At 41.6% G+C, this 13,835-nt stretch overlaps 1 protein-coding gene across 7 annotated transcripts in view; it reads left to right on the top strand.

Annotated features, from left to right (window-relative positions):
- The window catches only part of cdk14 (cyclin dependent kinase 14), a 185,014-nt gene that overhangs the window by 121,781 nt on the left and 49,398 nt on the right, over positions 1-13,835 (top strand). For all 7 annotated transcript variants that reach the window (XM_079343514.1, XM_079343515.1, XM_079343516.1 and 4 more), the window contains 2 exons: positions 3,054-3,102; positions 10,874-11,013. In XM_079343514.1, coding sequence (XP_079199640.1) covers positions 3,054-3,102; positions 10,874-11,013 — 189 coding nt within the window. The remainder of the gene's footprint in view (positions 1-3,053; positions 3,103-10,873; positions 11,014-13,835) is intronic.

Below are 13,835 nucleotides of genomic sequence, written 5' to 3'. Positions count from 1 at the left end.
ATCAGCTCATAATTCCTTACATTCACTTCATCCTTCTGAATGCAGGACACTTTCCAGATTTCATTTTTTTTTCCTCCAAATCTTTGGGCTACACATTTTTCAAGTTTTGATTCAGACGTGACAGTGTGGTTTGCCCTCCGAGTGGAGACAGCACATTTTCTTCATTTCTTTAAAACATTTTTGTGGCTATGAAAAGTTTCCGGAGACATTTCCTCACATTCAGACTTTTCACTGTCTCCCTTTATACTTTCTTCTTTACTTATGCTGAAGGTAGGCTCACACACTGCGCCACAATCTTTGTTTTGTTTTTTTTGCTTACTGGATACAACCTTTTTGAGTAGTGGTTTAATCCAATGTGCTTAACTTCCCACATCATGCAGGACTTCATTTGATTCAGCCTGTTCTGAATCTTTGCTCGTATGAATATTTCGAGCAAAGTGTGAAGGCAGATGACTTTGTAGAAAGACCTTTGAAGTCAGCTTGGACTTTAACTCTGACCACTGGCAGAGAAAAGGTCCTCTGTAGACGTGTTCACATATGCTCCTTAAAATGTCAAGAATATTTTGGCAAAACTCTCCCTGAGTTACTCCTTCACCCGTGCACCTCCCAGCCGGCCCCTGTTGGACGTGAGAGGTGAAGGGAAGGCAGGACGTAAAAAAAAAAATTACAAAAACATGGAGGCTGAAGCAAAAGAGTCCAAAGCTTTGATGTTAGTGTTTTACCAACGTATCAGTGCAAGGTGTAGTTTGACAAATTCAGTATATCACTGAAAGAGCGGAGAAGTGCATACTGGTGAACAGAAAACATAGTGAAGCTGTTTCATTATGTGCACAGAGCTCAGAGTGCACACTTGAAATCCTGAAACACCCTTCTACCTCCCTTCCAGTACATCCCAAATGTCCTAAATATTTCTTTTATTTTTATTTTATTTTATTTAAAAGGGACAATGCTCATCAATTTGACAAGAGCAACAATGTCACACATTTAAATGTGCCAGATTTGACCATGCAGGCTAATTTTCATCTGCACTCTCTGGCAGGTTGATGATATTTATTGATGATATATTTCCTGCTGCGTTCACACATCAGCACAACCTGACTTCATGTCAGTGTACACACGTGCAGCTCCCTCCAAAATTATAGAATTGACTTTTTGTTTTGACACACACACACGTCAATGTGGTCCCACCATCCATCCTCGGGAGGCTACACAATGATGACATCACAGGAGGGATGAAAATGAACCTGCCGTCTTCTCATGTCCTTCTCCTCTCAACTCCACTCTGTATATTTCTGGGTTCATCAGCTGGCAGCCCTGACCTCTGTTTTCCAGTTCAGACCAGCTCTGGCACTGAACTGGGCAACTGGACCCTCTGCTGGCGAGCTCGCTGGCAGGCTGAAGGCTGAAACTGAAAGGCTGTTGGGTGGTTGGCTGGTAGGATTAGGCTGGCAGTGTGCGAGGTGGACTAGCTCTCTGGGTGGTTGGCTAGCTTGTGTGGTGGCTGGTCTGCTGGCTGCTCAGCCTGACTGTGTGTCCACATGGCAGTTTTGGCTGAGATTAAGACAACACCGCAGAGCTTCGCACACTCCCAGCATATTAAACATAGCTGTGGAAATATGAAGAGGTTCCCCTCACAAAACCCCTTTGAAAATAACGTAGCACATGTACACAGCTCAGACAGTAATACTCCAGAGATACTCCCAAATTACTGAGAGCCGCAGGTACAAGTCCTAAAACCTGGAAATGAATTAGCATTTTAGCCAATGTGGGTCCTTCATCTTGAAGGTTAAGGGATGTTCAAATTAGTTTTTTCAAATGAGTAAACGTAGGCATGCTGTTAAATAAAATACATCTGTAAGTGTCCCACGCACTTTCACAACTAGCAAAAAGAGGGTTGCTAACAACTGGCTAACTTCAACTACAGAGTTTTTGGGATCATGATGAAGACGCTGCTGCTCGGAGCTCTTCAACCAGACGCCACTTTTTCGTTTCTAGTGTAATTTTGGTTATTTGTAAATTTGGTTATAGTTTTTGTATATTTGTGCTTTTTTTTTTTTTTTATATTATCTTTTGATACTTTGACATGGCGTCTGTTGCATTGGATTGCTCTAACAGCATTTTGTTGTTCTTGTACAATGACAATAAAGATATCTTATCTTATCTTAAACATGGAAGCTACTCGTTGGAAGCTCAGTGGCTATGACCACATTGAAATCAGTCGCCTGTGGTGTCTTTTCTTTATAGCCTTAACATTAGCATTTAACTTTAGCTGATTACGTTTACGCTTCTGAAGTTATGAAATTAGTGTTCAATCATGGCGATGTTCCTGATTAGTGATCTTTTAACCACAGAGCTTATTTCCAGCTAGAATGAAAAAATCTGTGGGGAAAAAAAAACCTAAAGACTTTTTAACAACGAAACCAGCAAAAGAGTTTACAAAATCTGAAGTGACGCATAAGGAGCCTGTTGGCTTCTTATAAGACAATTTACTCTGCATGGCTATATTCACTACTATTACTAATGAGGCATTCAAGATTTCCCTTCAGTAGACCTCGCGTTACTTCTGCGTGATCATTTAAGAATGACGTTGTGCATTCATTTCAATCTTGATGATTTGCTTTGCCTTTTAAATTCAGAATCCCAGAATTATAAAGAATATCATCATGCAGAACTAGGCATTTACATGAGCTTAATAAAGGCTAATAAAGTGCTAATATGATGCTAACACATACTTATAAGGAAGCGTTTGTGGTGAAACTGTGAAATACAACAAGTGTTAGAAGCAGACTGACTTCTTATTAAATCGACTAAATCTGAGTTTCTTCTGTGGGTTTGTTATAAAGAACGGCCATGTTCTCTGTAGTTCAGGTAAACTGGTTAGTTTGTTCAGAGGGGATGAATGTTTGCAGTCCATCTTCGCAACATTGTTTTATCCAGGTCTTCTAATCGTGGCCCATCTATGTGATGAAATGAATGGGTAAAATGAATAAACTCAATTATCAGTGAATGATGATTTAAATTGACGTGACTGAATTGTTTTTGTCTCATCACAGACCGCTTTACAGTCTACAGCGCCAAGAAGCTCAGACAAGCGTGGAATAAGTAAGTAAACTGTTGAATGAAGAGTTTTGCATGCGTGTGTGTCACTGTCTGTGCAGTTGTTGTTACAGTGTGAAATGATTTTGTAACATTTGACATTTGGCTGTGGATCAGTGGTTAGTGGTCTTGCAGCCACGTGTCCGATGTGTCCTGGGGCAACACACTTCACCCCAAGTTGTTAAGTGGCTGAATAAATGAGTATAAGTGGAATTAGTTACTTCTAATGGTCACTTTTCTAACATCAGTGTGTGAATGTGTCGGCGTGACGAGAAAAGCATGAAACAAGCTACATACAACTTACAGAAAAAATGGCAGCTCTAGACCCTCCTCCTTCCTGCGTATCTCTGCTCCGAGACATTTAGCGCATATGGCAGGAAAAGGGCACGGTGGCAGTGACGGGGGTTCCCCACAGATGAGTGCCACTGTTTGCCCCAGGCACACATCTGCAGGGGAGACCACAGAGGGCACAGGGGAGTGTGTCTCTTTTCCCCGGGGAATTTTTAAAGCAGCATCAGGCAAGTGATTTATGTCAAACTCCAGCTGTCTGATCAGCTGGAATCACAACGTGGAGCAGCTTCTGCAGAGATGCACCCTGCTTACTAAAGCCCTCTTCACACTGGACCTCTAATATATGCTCCCTCTGTGATCTACGGTCATTGCATAGGCTGTCTGAGTCGTCTGTGTCTCAGGAGAATGTTACTGAAATGTGACTCAAATCTAAAAAAGTTTGAGTCACACCGCAGATTTCTCATAATAAGGTGAATTTACCGCATCTCTTCATGACATACAGTTAAAGTTATTGAACCCGGGGGTCAGGGAAGGTGAAGAGAGTGGAGCTTAAGTGTTGATTATGAATATAAACTTAGTTATATTAACTAAAGGTACATTTAGTTTCACAAACTATTACTCATTCTCGCTTCAGAACACAAATGATTTCTCAAAAAGCTGCATTTGTAAAAAAAAAGAAAAGAAAAGAAAAGAAAGAAAGAGAGAATTTCTTAAGACAGACTCGGTTTAACAGCAGGCCTTTCTTTCGGCACACTTCCTCCAAGTCAGGGCCGTGGTCTTAATGCTGTCATTGCTTGAAAGTAGATAAGGATTTTAAAAAATCTCTTTGAGCTAGTTTCCATTTTTCATGTTATTCTTTGTTTTTGCTCCCCAAAAAATGTTTAAACCCTGAAATCCGATAGTTTATAGCAACTAATCACATTTTTTATTGAATGTTTGAACGTCCATTGATTAGCTCTGTAAAATAAACTTGCTGTTTGAATTCAACCCTGCTTTTATTTTGAAATACAGTAAGAACTTTTTGGGAGACTGAAAGTTCCAACGTTAAGTGAAGTAAAACAGCTTAAAGGAAGCGTAGAAGAGTAAAGGCTTTATGTCACAATGATATTAGTTTTGACTCGTCGTCTGAGCCGTAAGTTCATTGAAAGGAGACTTTCAAACACGCAGCAGCGTCGTTGTTTTCCATCACTGTAGAGACAGGGAGACACTGTAGAAGTTTCTCAATGGTGCACCTAAAGGGACAAAAAGCCTGTGATTAATCCTAGTTGAAGGATTAACTGGATAATGCTGACAGCCCTCTGAAACTCATTGTAGTTGTTCATGTAAATTAAACCTACACAAAACAATACAGTCTCCATTATTCTTATGATTTATAGTTTCAAAAATGACTGACAACACAAAATCACTTCTGCCATATGTTTTACTAAAGACAAAGAACTGGTGCAATGTAGACAATGTGCTGGAGTTTTCCTGCAATTCAAACTCAGCGATGTCATTACAAATAAGAAATGAATGTTTAGTGTCTTGTAGAGATGGGCGAATCCTTCAGTCCCTGCTAAGTGCTAAGGCTCACAGATAGTCTCACAGATGACCAAAGACAGACCACAGATGATCCTCTGGGATGTTCTCATTCAAAAATACACTTTGAATCATGAATCCAGAATTGTGTGAATCGAAAATAAACTCTTAATCGAATCGTGAGATAGCCAGCGATTCCCAGCCCTCGTGTCTTGGGCTTTTTGAACGTGGTATCAGAACAGGCATGGATATATGTTGTTTCACTAGAATCACATCAACATTTAAAAAAAAAGGGGTATCCTAATAAAATCCCTGTAAAGAGAAACAGTGGATGGACAGAAAGAATATCAGGTTAACTTTGTAAGTCCATTTTTTGAATAAAACAACGGTTGGATTTATGCTGTTGTTACAAAGCAGATGTTCAATGGATTAAAAACAACCCAAAACATTTTAGAAGTTTGGAAATGAGTCAATATCGTACATAGAGAATTCGATGAGAAATGAAAATCCGAGTCGGATGAGTTGAGGCGGCCTCTCTGTGTCCCCTCCCAGTCCCCTGTCCTCGCTCCAGTCCAGGAGGAAATAAAAATGTGAAGAAAGAAAGTGCGGAGGAATGTTTAATGACCGTCACTTCCTCTCTGCGGCCTTTTATCGTAGTCCAGGGAACGATGAATTTGATATGAACTTCCACACTCACTTTGTCTCTGCTCGGAGAGCTGGCTCACCCCCTCGTGCTCTCTTGTTTCTGCGCTCAGTCAGACATTTTCCCCCCTCTTCTCTGTTTTTCTTCCTGCAGCTGTAAAAATGTGAACGATTGATGTGCAGTAAGTCGGTCAGGGACGTTAGTTTTTTTTCATGTGCTTTGATGTGCATAGTAATATCCCTGTATTTATGTTCAGTCAATGGAAAAGACAGACTCATGCACAGTGAAGTCACGCAGCTTTTACTGCTGTGTCAGCCTCATTGATGACTTCTGTAGGGAGGTGACATTTCCACTCCTGCTTTTTGTTTTTGAGAGAATATTTAAAGACAGCAGCATGTTCAATTATTTCAGTGATTGTGATCAAATGAGGAGCAGAAACCAAAGATAAAATATCCTTTTAAATAAATAAATAAAGTTTTGCTCGTTGCACTTGGAGTGAATCAAAATGATCCAATCATTTTTCTTAAATGAGGACTGAGCAGATTGACTTGTTTTGATGTCAATAATGAAGTTTAATTACTTATATTCTGTGTAAACTGCAAGATTGGTTTTCACTATAGCTTTCAAATGAATAATTAATAGAACATGCGTTTTCACCTCGGGTGTGCGGAGGAAGTAACGAGGTCAACTCAGCTTTCCTTTACTGATATAATGATTCTGAAATGGAAATGAATTGGAAAGATGAATCAGCTACATTTATCTCCAGTAGATGAATCTGGAAGTCATTATATCCTGAATCTCTTGTTCTGCGTGTCAAAGTCTGAAGCTGATTAAAATAATGATTATTGTTGTTGACTGTTAGTCAGAAATTTACCAAAATCAAATATTAGACTAAAACCTTGACTCAACCAACAAAGAGGTTTTTATACCTAAATCAAACTGAGCTTTGCTATAGTGCTACTGCATGCTACTACAGGATGATTCTCAAACAGGAGGGAGTAAGGTCGGTTTCACACTAAGGACCTCAGACAGGATCCGAGAACACTTGACCCCAAAGTCTGGTTCATTTGATCAGTTTGAGCACAGACGTCGCCCTCCTACCGTACTGTGTCCGAGTCCGCTTGGAGACGTGGTCTCAGGCATGTTCCATGTGTACTTACATGTGAGCGTAACTGTGCTCAAACAGGGAAGTGGACCGCTTCTAAACGGCTCCTGTCGTTTCAGAAGCTCCTCTGAGCTGCACAGTAGAAACAACACCAACATCCAGTTGGTCGGCCTATGGGTGGTTGCCATGGTTGCTTCTCCTTTTGTCCGCTTTATGGCAGAAACCAACCATGTGCATACTGCCACCTGCTGTATGGGAACGTGTACATGTGCAAGTGTACTCGTTTGCTGAACAAAGTGACTAAAGTGAGTGCAGACCAGGGGAGAAAGGCGGGGGGGGGGGGGTGATTGTGCCCGGACACGGTACGAAACTATCGTGCCTAAAGTGAAAACGCCCTGTTTGAATATGTCGGACAAATGACGTTCTGATGATAGCTGTGTCAGATGTGAAAACATTTCAGTCACTTCTTCCAGACTGGATGGGCGGGATTTTTCACTTTCAAGGAGCTCTGTCGTCTTCCAGCTTTTGATTTAACTGCATTAAGTTTCAATGAGAACCTGGCACTCAGCGCACCGTCATTAATCACATCACTCACTTACATTCATTCACACCTCACAGCTGTCAGACATCAACATCTTGTTTCCTGGCTGTCTGGGCAGGCCGTATAGGCGGTCTGGTTTTAACATGCACGTTGCCAAATACAGCAGCAGAGGAGGCGTTGCTTCAGCTTCAGTTCCCCAACGAGAACATTTCTGGCCTCTGACTTCTTGTTTTGATGTGTTCTTATAATCCCATCACGGAGAGGTCTGGGTGAGTGATGGGACACTTTTAAAAAGCACACTTTGGTTTGATTCTAACTTGTAACAAATAGATTGAACTTGACTTTTTCAACTCTTCTTTTAAAGTCGGGTAAGCTAGTTAAGTAACTGACACACTACAAAAACTAGAATCTTATCACCTGTAGGGAGATTTGAGTTTTAGTCTTATTTAGATTTCACGAGCTGCACTGGAAGCTAATTTTACTCACTAAAAGCCACTAAGGCTTTTCTTCTTCTTCTTGTTATATCTTGAATTTAGATTTTTTTGACTTTTCATGTTAGTGTGTCTTAGTCTAGAACTTGGTAACATGTTGGATTGTGCAGTACACATGTTCATTAGAACCTCTCAAAAAATACGGCTCTCCTATCTAATGGTGAGGTGTGTTTAGAGCCTAGAGCTGATCAGACTGCAACATGTATTCAAGGTTCAGTTTGTTTTCATCATGGCTGTTCATTTTTCAGACGTCCTGATCGATCTGTCAGATAAGCAGATGACGGAGCGTAGAGTTCACTGGCGAAGCTGCTCCACTCGACACAATCTATTCCTCTGGAGGTGGCGGCGTCGAGCCCAGTGAAAATGCGTTTGCCATACATAAATGAGCTTTTATTTTATTTTACCCGTGTCTCTTGAAGGTCACTTTTTTTTCTTTTTTTCCCAGAACTCGACAACTTTGATATGCGTGCTGAAGCCTGTTTGCCCTCACCTCACCCTCACCCTCAGATGAGTCAAACACAGTGAAAGCTCTTCACAGGATGTCTTCACACAAAAACAGCTCGTCTTTGCTGCTTTGCTCAAACAAACCTGCCTCTCTGTGCGGTGGCAGGAGGACAATAACTGACAGGTGTTTTCCTCCGTCACGCTTCTCCCTCTTCCTCGGTATAGTTCTCTGATAGCCGTGAAAAAGAAAACAGCACGCACTACTAAAGAAGGAATGCTTCTTTCTGCTGTAAATGTGTCATCACCTGCAGCTGTTTGATGGTGCTACAAGATACTATCCATCTTCCTGCAGATGTGCACTTATTCACTCTGCTTAGATGACAGCAATAGCAGGAAGGAATTTGCGCCTGCTGCACATCAACACTTCTCAAAGGCTAATGCTCTCATATGCAGGTGATCTCTTCATATCTACCTGCTTGTTTCTGTTGCCTGAAGCGCATTCACAAAGCGAGCCTCAGGAAAGTCAAATGCACGCACAGTGAGCGAGAAACGAATGATTCCAGCGTTTACTGGAATAATCTGATGGATGCCTTCTTCAGCTCGACTGTGGCAAACGTTTCTTGGGTGATTTAGTATTTCAATGAGTTGAGTTGAGGGACTTGAACATGACAGATCAGAATGAAAGCAGCTTGACTTCTTTACCTGTAGAGAGAGAAACATCTGGTAATGGTCTAACTGTAACGCTGCGGCTGTAAACCTGCCTCTTTACGCAGTTTTTTGTGTATGATCTTATTTCAACACAGGCTTCACAGATTTCAATAAATGAACTTCAAGGGGGGAATGTGCGACTTTGTGATCCAGTAAATGTTGCCCTCTAGCACCAACATTAAACCTGCTCTCTCCTCCAGCGACACACCTCCAACCCCTCTCCTCTCAAGGTCACACATCGGAGTTATCAGTTAGAAGTAGGCACCATGATAAAGCACCATTAAGGACAAAATGATCCTTTGCTCGAATGTGTTGGCAGGCACATAAATTGACACGGAATAAACTTTATCTAATTGCACTGAGGTGAAATCCAAAAACAGCAGTGAGTAGGTAAAGTTGTTCTTCTCTCTGAAACTGGATGAAGATGTCAATATAACCACATTTCATGTGCAGTATATTTGATCTTTTATGTGTCATCGTTTGTCTCGTTCTGCCTTTGTCGCAAAACCAGTCGCCCTTTGGAGTCAAAGAAAGTCAGTGAACAGTAAACGGAACAAGCCTGCTTTTCGCAGCACTGCTGCTGCAGCAGTTGTGATCAGGCATCTTAAACCTGTTCATGCAAACAGGTGAACTGAACACACTGTAACTTATCGTGACATGAAACACTATCATTGATGTAATCTCTTTCTATCTGTTTTATGTGAGTAATTGATCAATCAATCAATCTTTATTTGTATAGCGTCAAATTCACAACAAGTTCTATCTCAAGACACTTTACTAACAGCAGGTAAAGGACCTTACTGTTTGTCTGTTAACGTTAAAAAAGAGCAGGAACTGTTTTTTTGCACCAATACACCAAGATGAATGACTTGTATATGTATATTTATATGTATATGTTTATGTATATGTGACGGTACTTGGGAACAAAAAGCTTACTCTGATAAGAGTTATGACCATGGTGGGTTATCAAGCTTTCATTTAAGAGATAGGATAGTTGTCTAATAAACTGTGCATGGATGTCTCCACTGGTCCATTTCTTCTGCCCAGATGATGGATTCAACAGCAGAGTGCGAGGCGCTCTCTATAAATAGCTTTGGATGAAAGTATGATAAGTTATCTGAAGAGTATCTTTATTTGTTCTCACTGCTGAAGATGCAGTGTCAGCAGTGACCTTAAAGACACAGAGAATGGATGAGTAAAAGTCTTCTGATGGTCTTCATCATCTCGGCCTCTTTCTGAGTGCTGCGGATGAGTCGAGCAGAGCTTCATCCTCCCTCTGTCTCTCTGCTGATAAGTCGAGATCCCCATTGAGAGCCATGGGGAGTGGCTGTCAGAGTGCTTGACTGGGGGAGCCAACCATGAGAAGTCTGCCGAACATGAGAGGGAGTCTGAGGTGGAGGGACGGCGAGCGGCGCTCAATAACATCATGTTTATTTAATGCAGTGGATCCTAACTACTCACTGAATGTGTTGCTGTTCGTTTATTCTCCATCTCGTCTGCCTCTTAGCTCTGCAAGGTAGAACTGGTTCAGGAGTTCAGTGACTCCCTATACGAACACTTAGCTATGCTTTAACACTCCACACACACACACACACACACACACACACACACACACACACACACACACACACATTCTAATAGAGCCTGCTTCCGTCCTCGCTCCTGCTTTAATCAACTCTTTTTGTTTCTCACGGTGACCCATGTGAGCGGAGCTTAAAAGAGAAAGGTGTAAGCAGGAGTGTGTGCTTTTTTGCGCGCGCGCGTGTGTGTGTGTGTGTGTGTGTGCGTCTAAGAAGTGTTTTTCCTCTGGAGTCAGCAAACCTTTCAGCATAATTAAAAGGCTTGTTTTTTGTTGTCAGCAGCTCTGTGAATTGGAGAAAAAGTGAGTTGCTTCCTCAGTGGGATGAATGAAAGGTGTGATGTGAAAATTCATAATTAGTTTGGATGAAGCTGAGGTGGCTGACTGTTTAAGTTCTGTCTGTATATCCTCTTATGTGCCTGTGGTCACTCTGATGATGTGTGTTCATGTGTGTCAGGTTGGGCTACGTGGACCACGCTGAGGAATTGGCCTCCAGGTTCCTCCAGTGCTTCCCAAAGAACCGGCTGTCGGCTCAGGCAGCGCTGAACCACGAGTACTTCAGCAACCTTCCTCCACGGCTCTGGGAGCTGCAGGACAGTACGTAACACAACATGGCCGTCACTGTGTGGCTCTCACACTTCCTGTCTCAAACAAAAATAAATAAATAAATAAAACTTAAACAAAATTGGCCCTTAGTGTAAAAAGACTGTCAATGTGCAGCCATGCCTGGTCATCTGAAATGTAACGTTTCAGTGAGAATGACAAAAAAAACCTGTCTCAACATGACTGAATGTCTCTTCATCACTCATCCTATTTGTTCAAGAAAATAGGAAATCAATAATGTGACATGCTTTCGATTTATTCTGAACACTCTCAAACTATCCTCCTCACGTCTATTATCTCTTCCATTGTTACATCGTTTATGATCATATGTATCTCCTCCCTGCATCACTGTCCTGTACATGTTAGCTTATTAACCTGCATGTATAGTGGAAATGAGTTCAGCACAGTGTGTGACGGAGCATCGTGTTGAAAGCTCACTGCATGAATTGTCCTGATTATTGTTATAGTTATAACAAAAAGTGCAAGATATTTATCTGTACAGTAATTTCACGCAGAGCTTGTCTTTTTATATCTGCACTTTATTTTGAAAATACGTCTTACCATATGTGAATACTGTGTTTTTATCCTGCACCACGAGCCAATGCAACGGATGTCGTTCTTATCTGAAGTGTAAAGTTCAAGTTTGAAAGTCTGTGTTTCTTTTCAGAAACATTTAAAAAAACTGTGCTCAACAGTGACCACAACATGTCATCACATCATGACATTACATTAGACATGCTCAGGAGCTTTTATTTTTGCTTCCTACAATGACAGCTACCTTCATAATATACCTACAGATAGAGATGTCCTTTCTTTGTTTCACTCACTCTCTCTCTGCCGCTGCCTGTTTTCTTACTTCCTACACTGCCCCCCCTCTCTGCCTCTCTGTGTTGATGGGAGCCAGCAGGGACCTGTGGGGTTGTTTGTGTTCATGTAGAAAAAGACCTTCTTATAATGTGGATGCGGTTGGGACAGTCAGCCCAGCTGGCCACAGAAACACCCTCCGTTCCATTTTCCTGCCTCCTGACGTGTTTTCTGCCCACAGACGTGCAACTGACTGACACATGTTTCTAATGAGAGCCTCAGCTCTGAAGACACCAACGTCTCACAAACACAAAGACTGTCTTATTTGAACTAACGTGCAACGTACAGGCAGTTTGTGAAATTCACTTTTGGTCTCAACACACTTTTCACATCAGGGGTCGTTATAGGCTGAACACATGCCAACATGCAAGATCTAAATATGCATTGTCTGTGAAAATGACACACGTCTTGTAACATATCTTGCATGTTTATGAGTTTTCCCAGCTTCAGTAAGATATTTGCATTTTCTGGGTTGCAAACTAGAAGAGATGTTCACTTTCACAAATTCTTTCCTGGGTTTTGTTTGTTTTTTTTTGACACTCAAATCCATTATAATCTGTAAGCACTTCTAGTAAGCAACATTTCATCCTGCCGCTCGTGTTGGTCCAAATGATGAGCGCTTTGCAACAAAGGATCCATGTAGACGTCCAGACAGGACCTGATGAGGAGCCCTGTGAGGCTGGAAACAATAGTGATCAATGTTTGGGTCTTCTAGCTTTCTATACAAGCTTTGCAGCACTGCAAACGTTGAAACAAAACCTGGGCGTGAGTCCGTCTCGAGGAGCTAGAAATCCTGGAAACAGATCAGTGTGCACGTCCAGAGGATTTTATGAAAAGAGTGTTTTGTTATCTGAAGTTGAATACTCGCAGTCTGTGTTAAACTAAGATGAATTCATTTCACCAGCCTCCAAGATGTTCATCTTGCAAGAGTTACATGAGTGTAGAGATTTACTTTCAGCCCAACACGGTGTCAGAGGCTTCAGCCTAAGCTTCTCGGCTGTATTTCAATTATTCCTACAGAATGTGGTTTTTGGATGCATGTAGCCTATGTCAGGTGTGACTTCATATCCATATTATGTGACAGGCTACATATAAATACATCAACAATCCCTTAAGCTGTTATTCATCAGTGATGTGTAAAGCGCTCTCAGCAGCCCTGAGTGTGCTGCTGCTGACATTGTGGTAATATTAATGGGAGAATTTCTTTTTTTTTTAATTCCCCCAGATTAAGATTTTTCAGCATTATTAATCCTGTTATCAGCAGCCGGCAGGTTGTCACGTCTGAAAGCGGCGGTCAGTGAGAGAGAGAGAGAAAGAGAGGGGTTGTCTCTCTCTCTCTCTCTCTCTCTCTCCCTTTATCTCTCTCTGATTCTGTCTTTCTGCATGAACATGTGACACACAGGCAAAGCTGCAGAGCCACGGAGGGAAGAATGGCACTGAATTAAAACAGTTTCTTAAAACGAGGACAGGAATGGATAAACACAAAGTGTCTTCCGTGTGTGTGTGTGTGTGTGCGTGTGTGTGTGTGTGTGTGGAAGAAAAGAGCGGGGAGATCTGTCAAAATTATGCAAATTGGAAATAAATGCCAGATTAAAACGCAGCCTAATTACTCCAGTTTTGAGAATTAGGCTGAAAGAAAGACTGGAGCCAATGGAAACAGCCCAGGGAAAAGCAAACTGTACGAGCATGACACACCTCATCATGTACATACAAGATGAACTGTCCAAGACCAGAAGTACACATGGCTGTGAAACGGAAGAACCTTTTCAAGTAATTGTCTTCCTGTGATCCCTGTAGGGATGAACAGAATGTTTTCTATGGCCAGCTGTGCTCTCTATTGTCATGTGTATTATGGATTAATCCAGACAATACGCAGACAGATTACCAGCGACAATGGCAGAATTAGTGAGACAATGGAGCTCCTGAGGTTACTCTTACAGTGTGGATCGGAT

Source organism: Symphodus melops (genome assembly GCF_947650265.1).
Source record: "Symphodus melops genome assembly, chromosome: 5".
Taxonomy (NCBI): Eukaryota; Metazoa; Chordata; class Actinopteri; order Labriformes; family Labridae; genus Symphodus; species Symphodus melops.
Note: the sequence above shows the minus strand (reverse complement) of the source record. Positions and strands in the feature narration are given on the sequence as shown.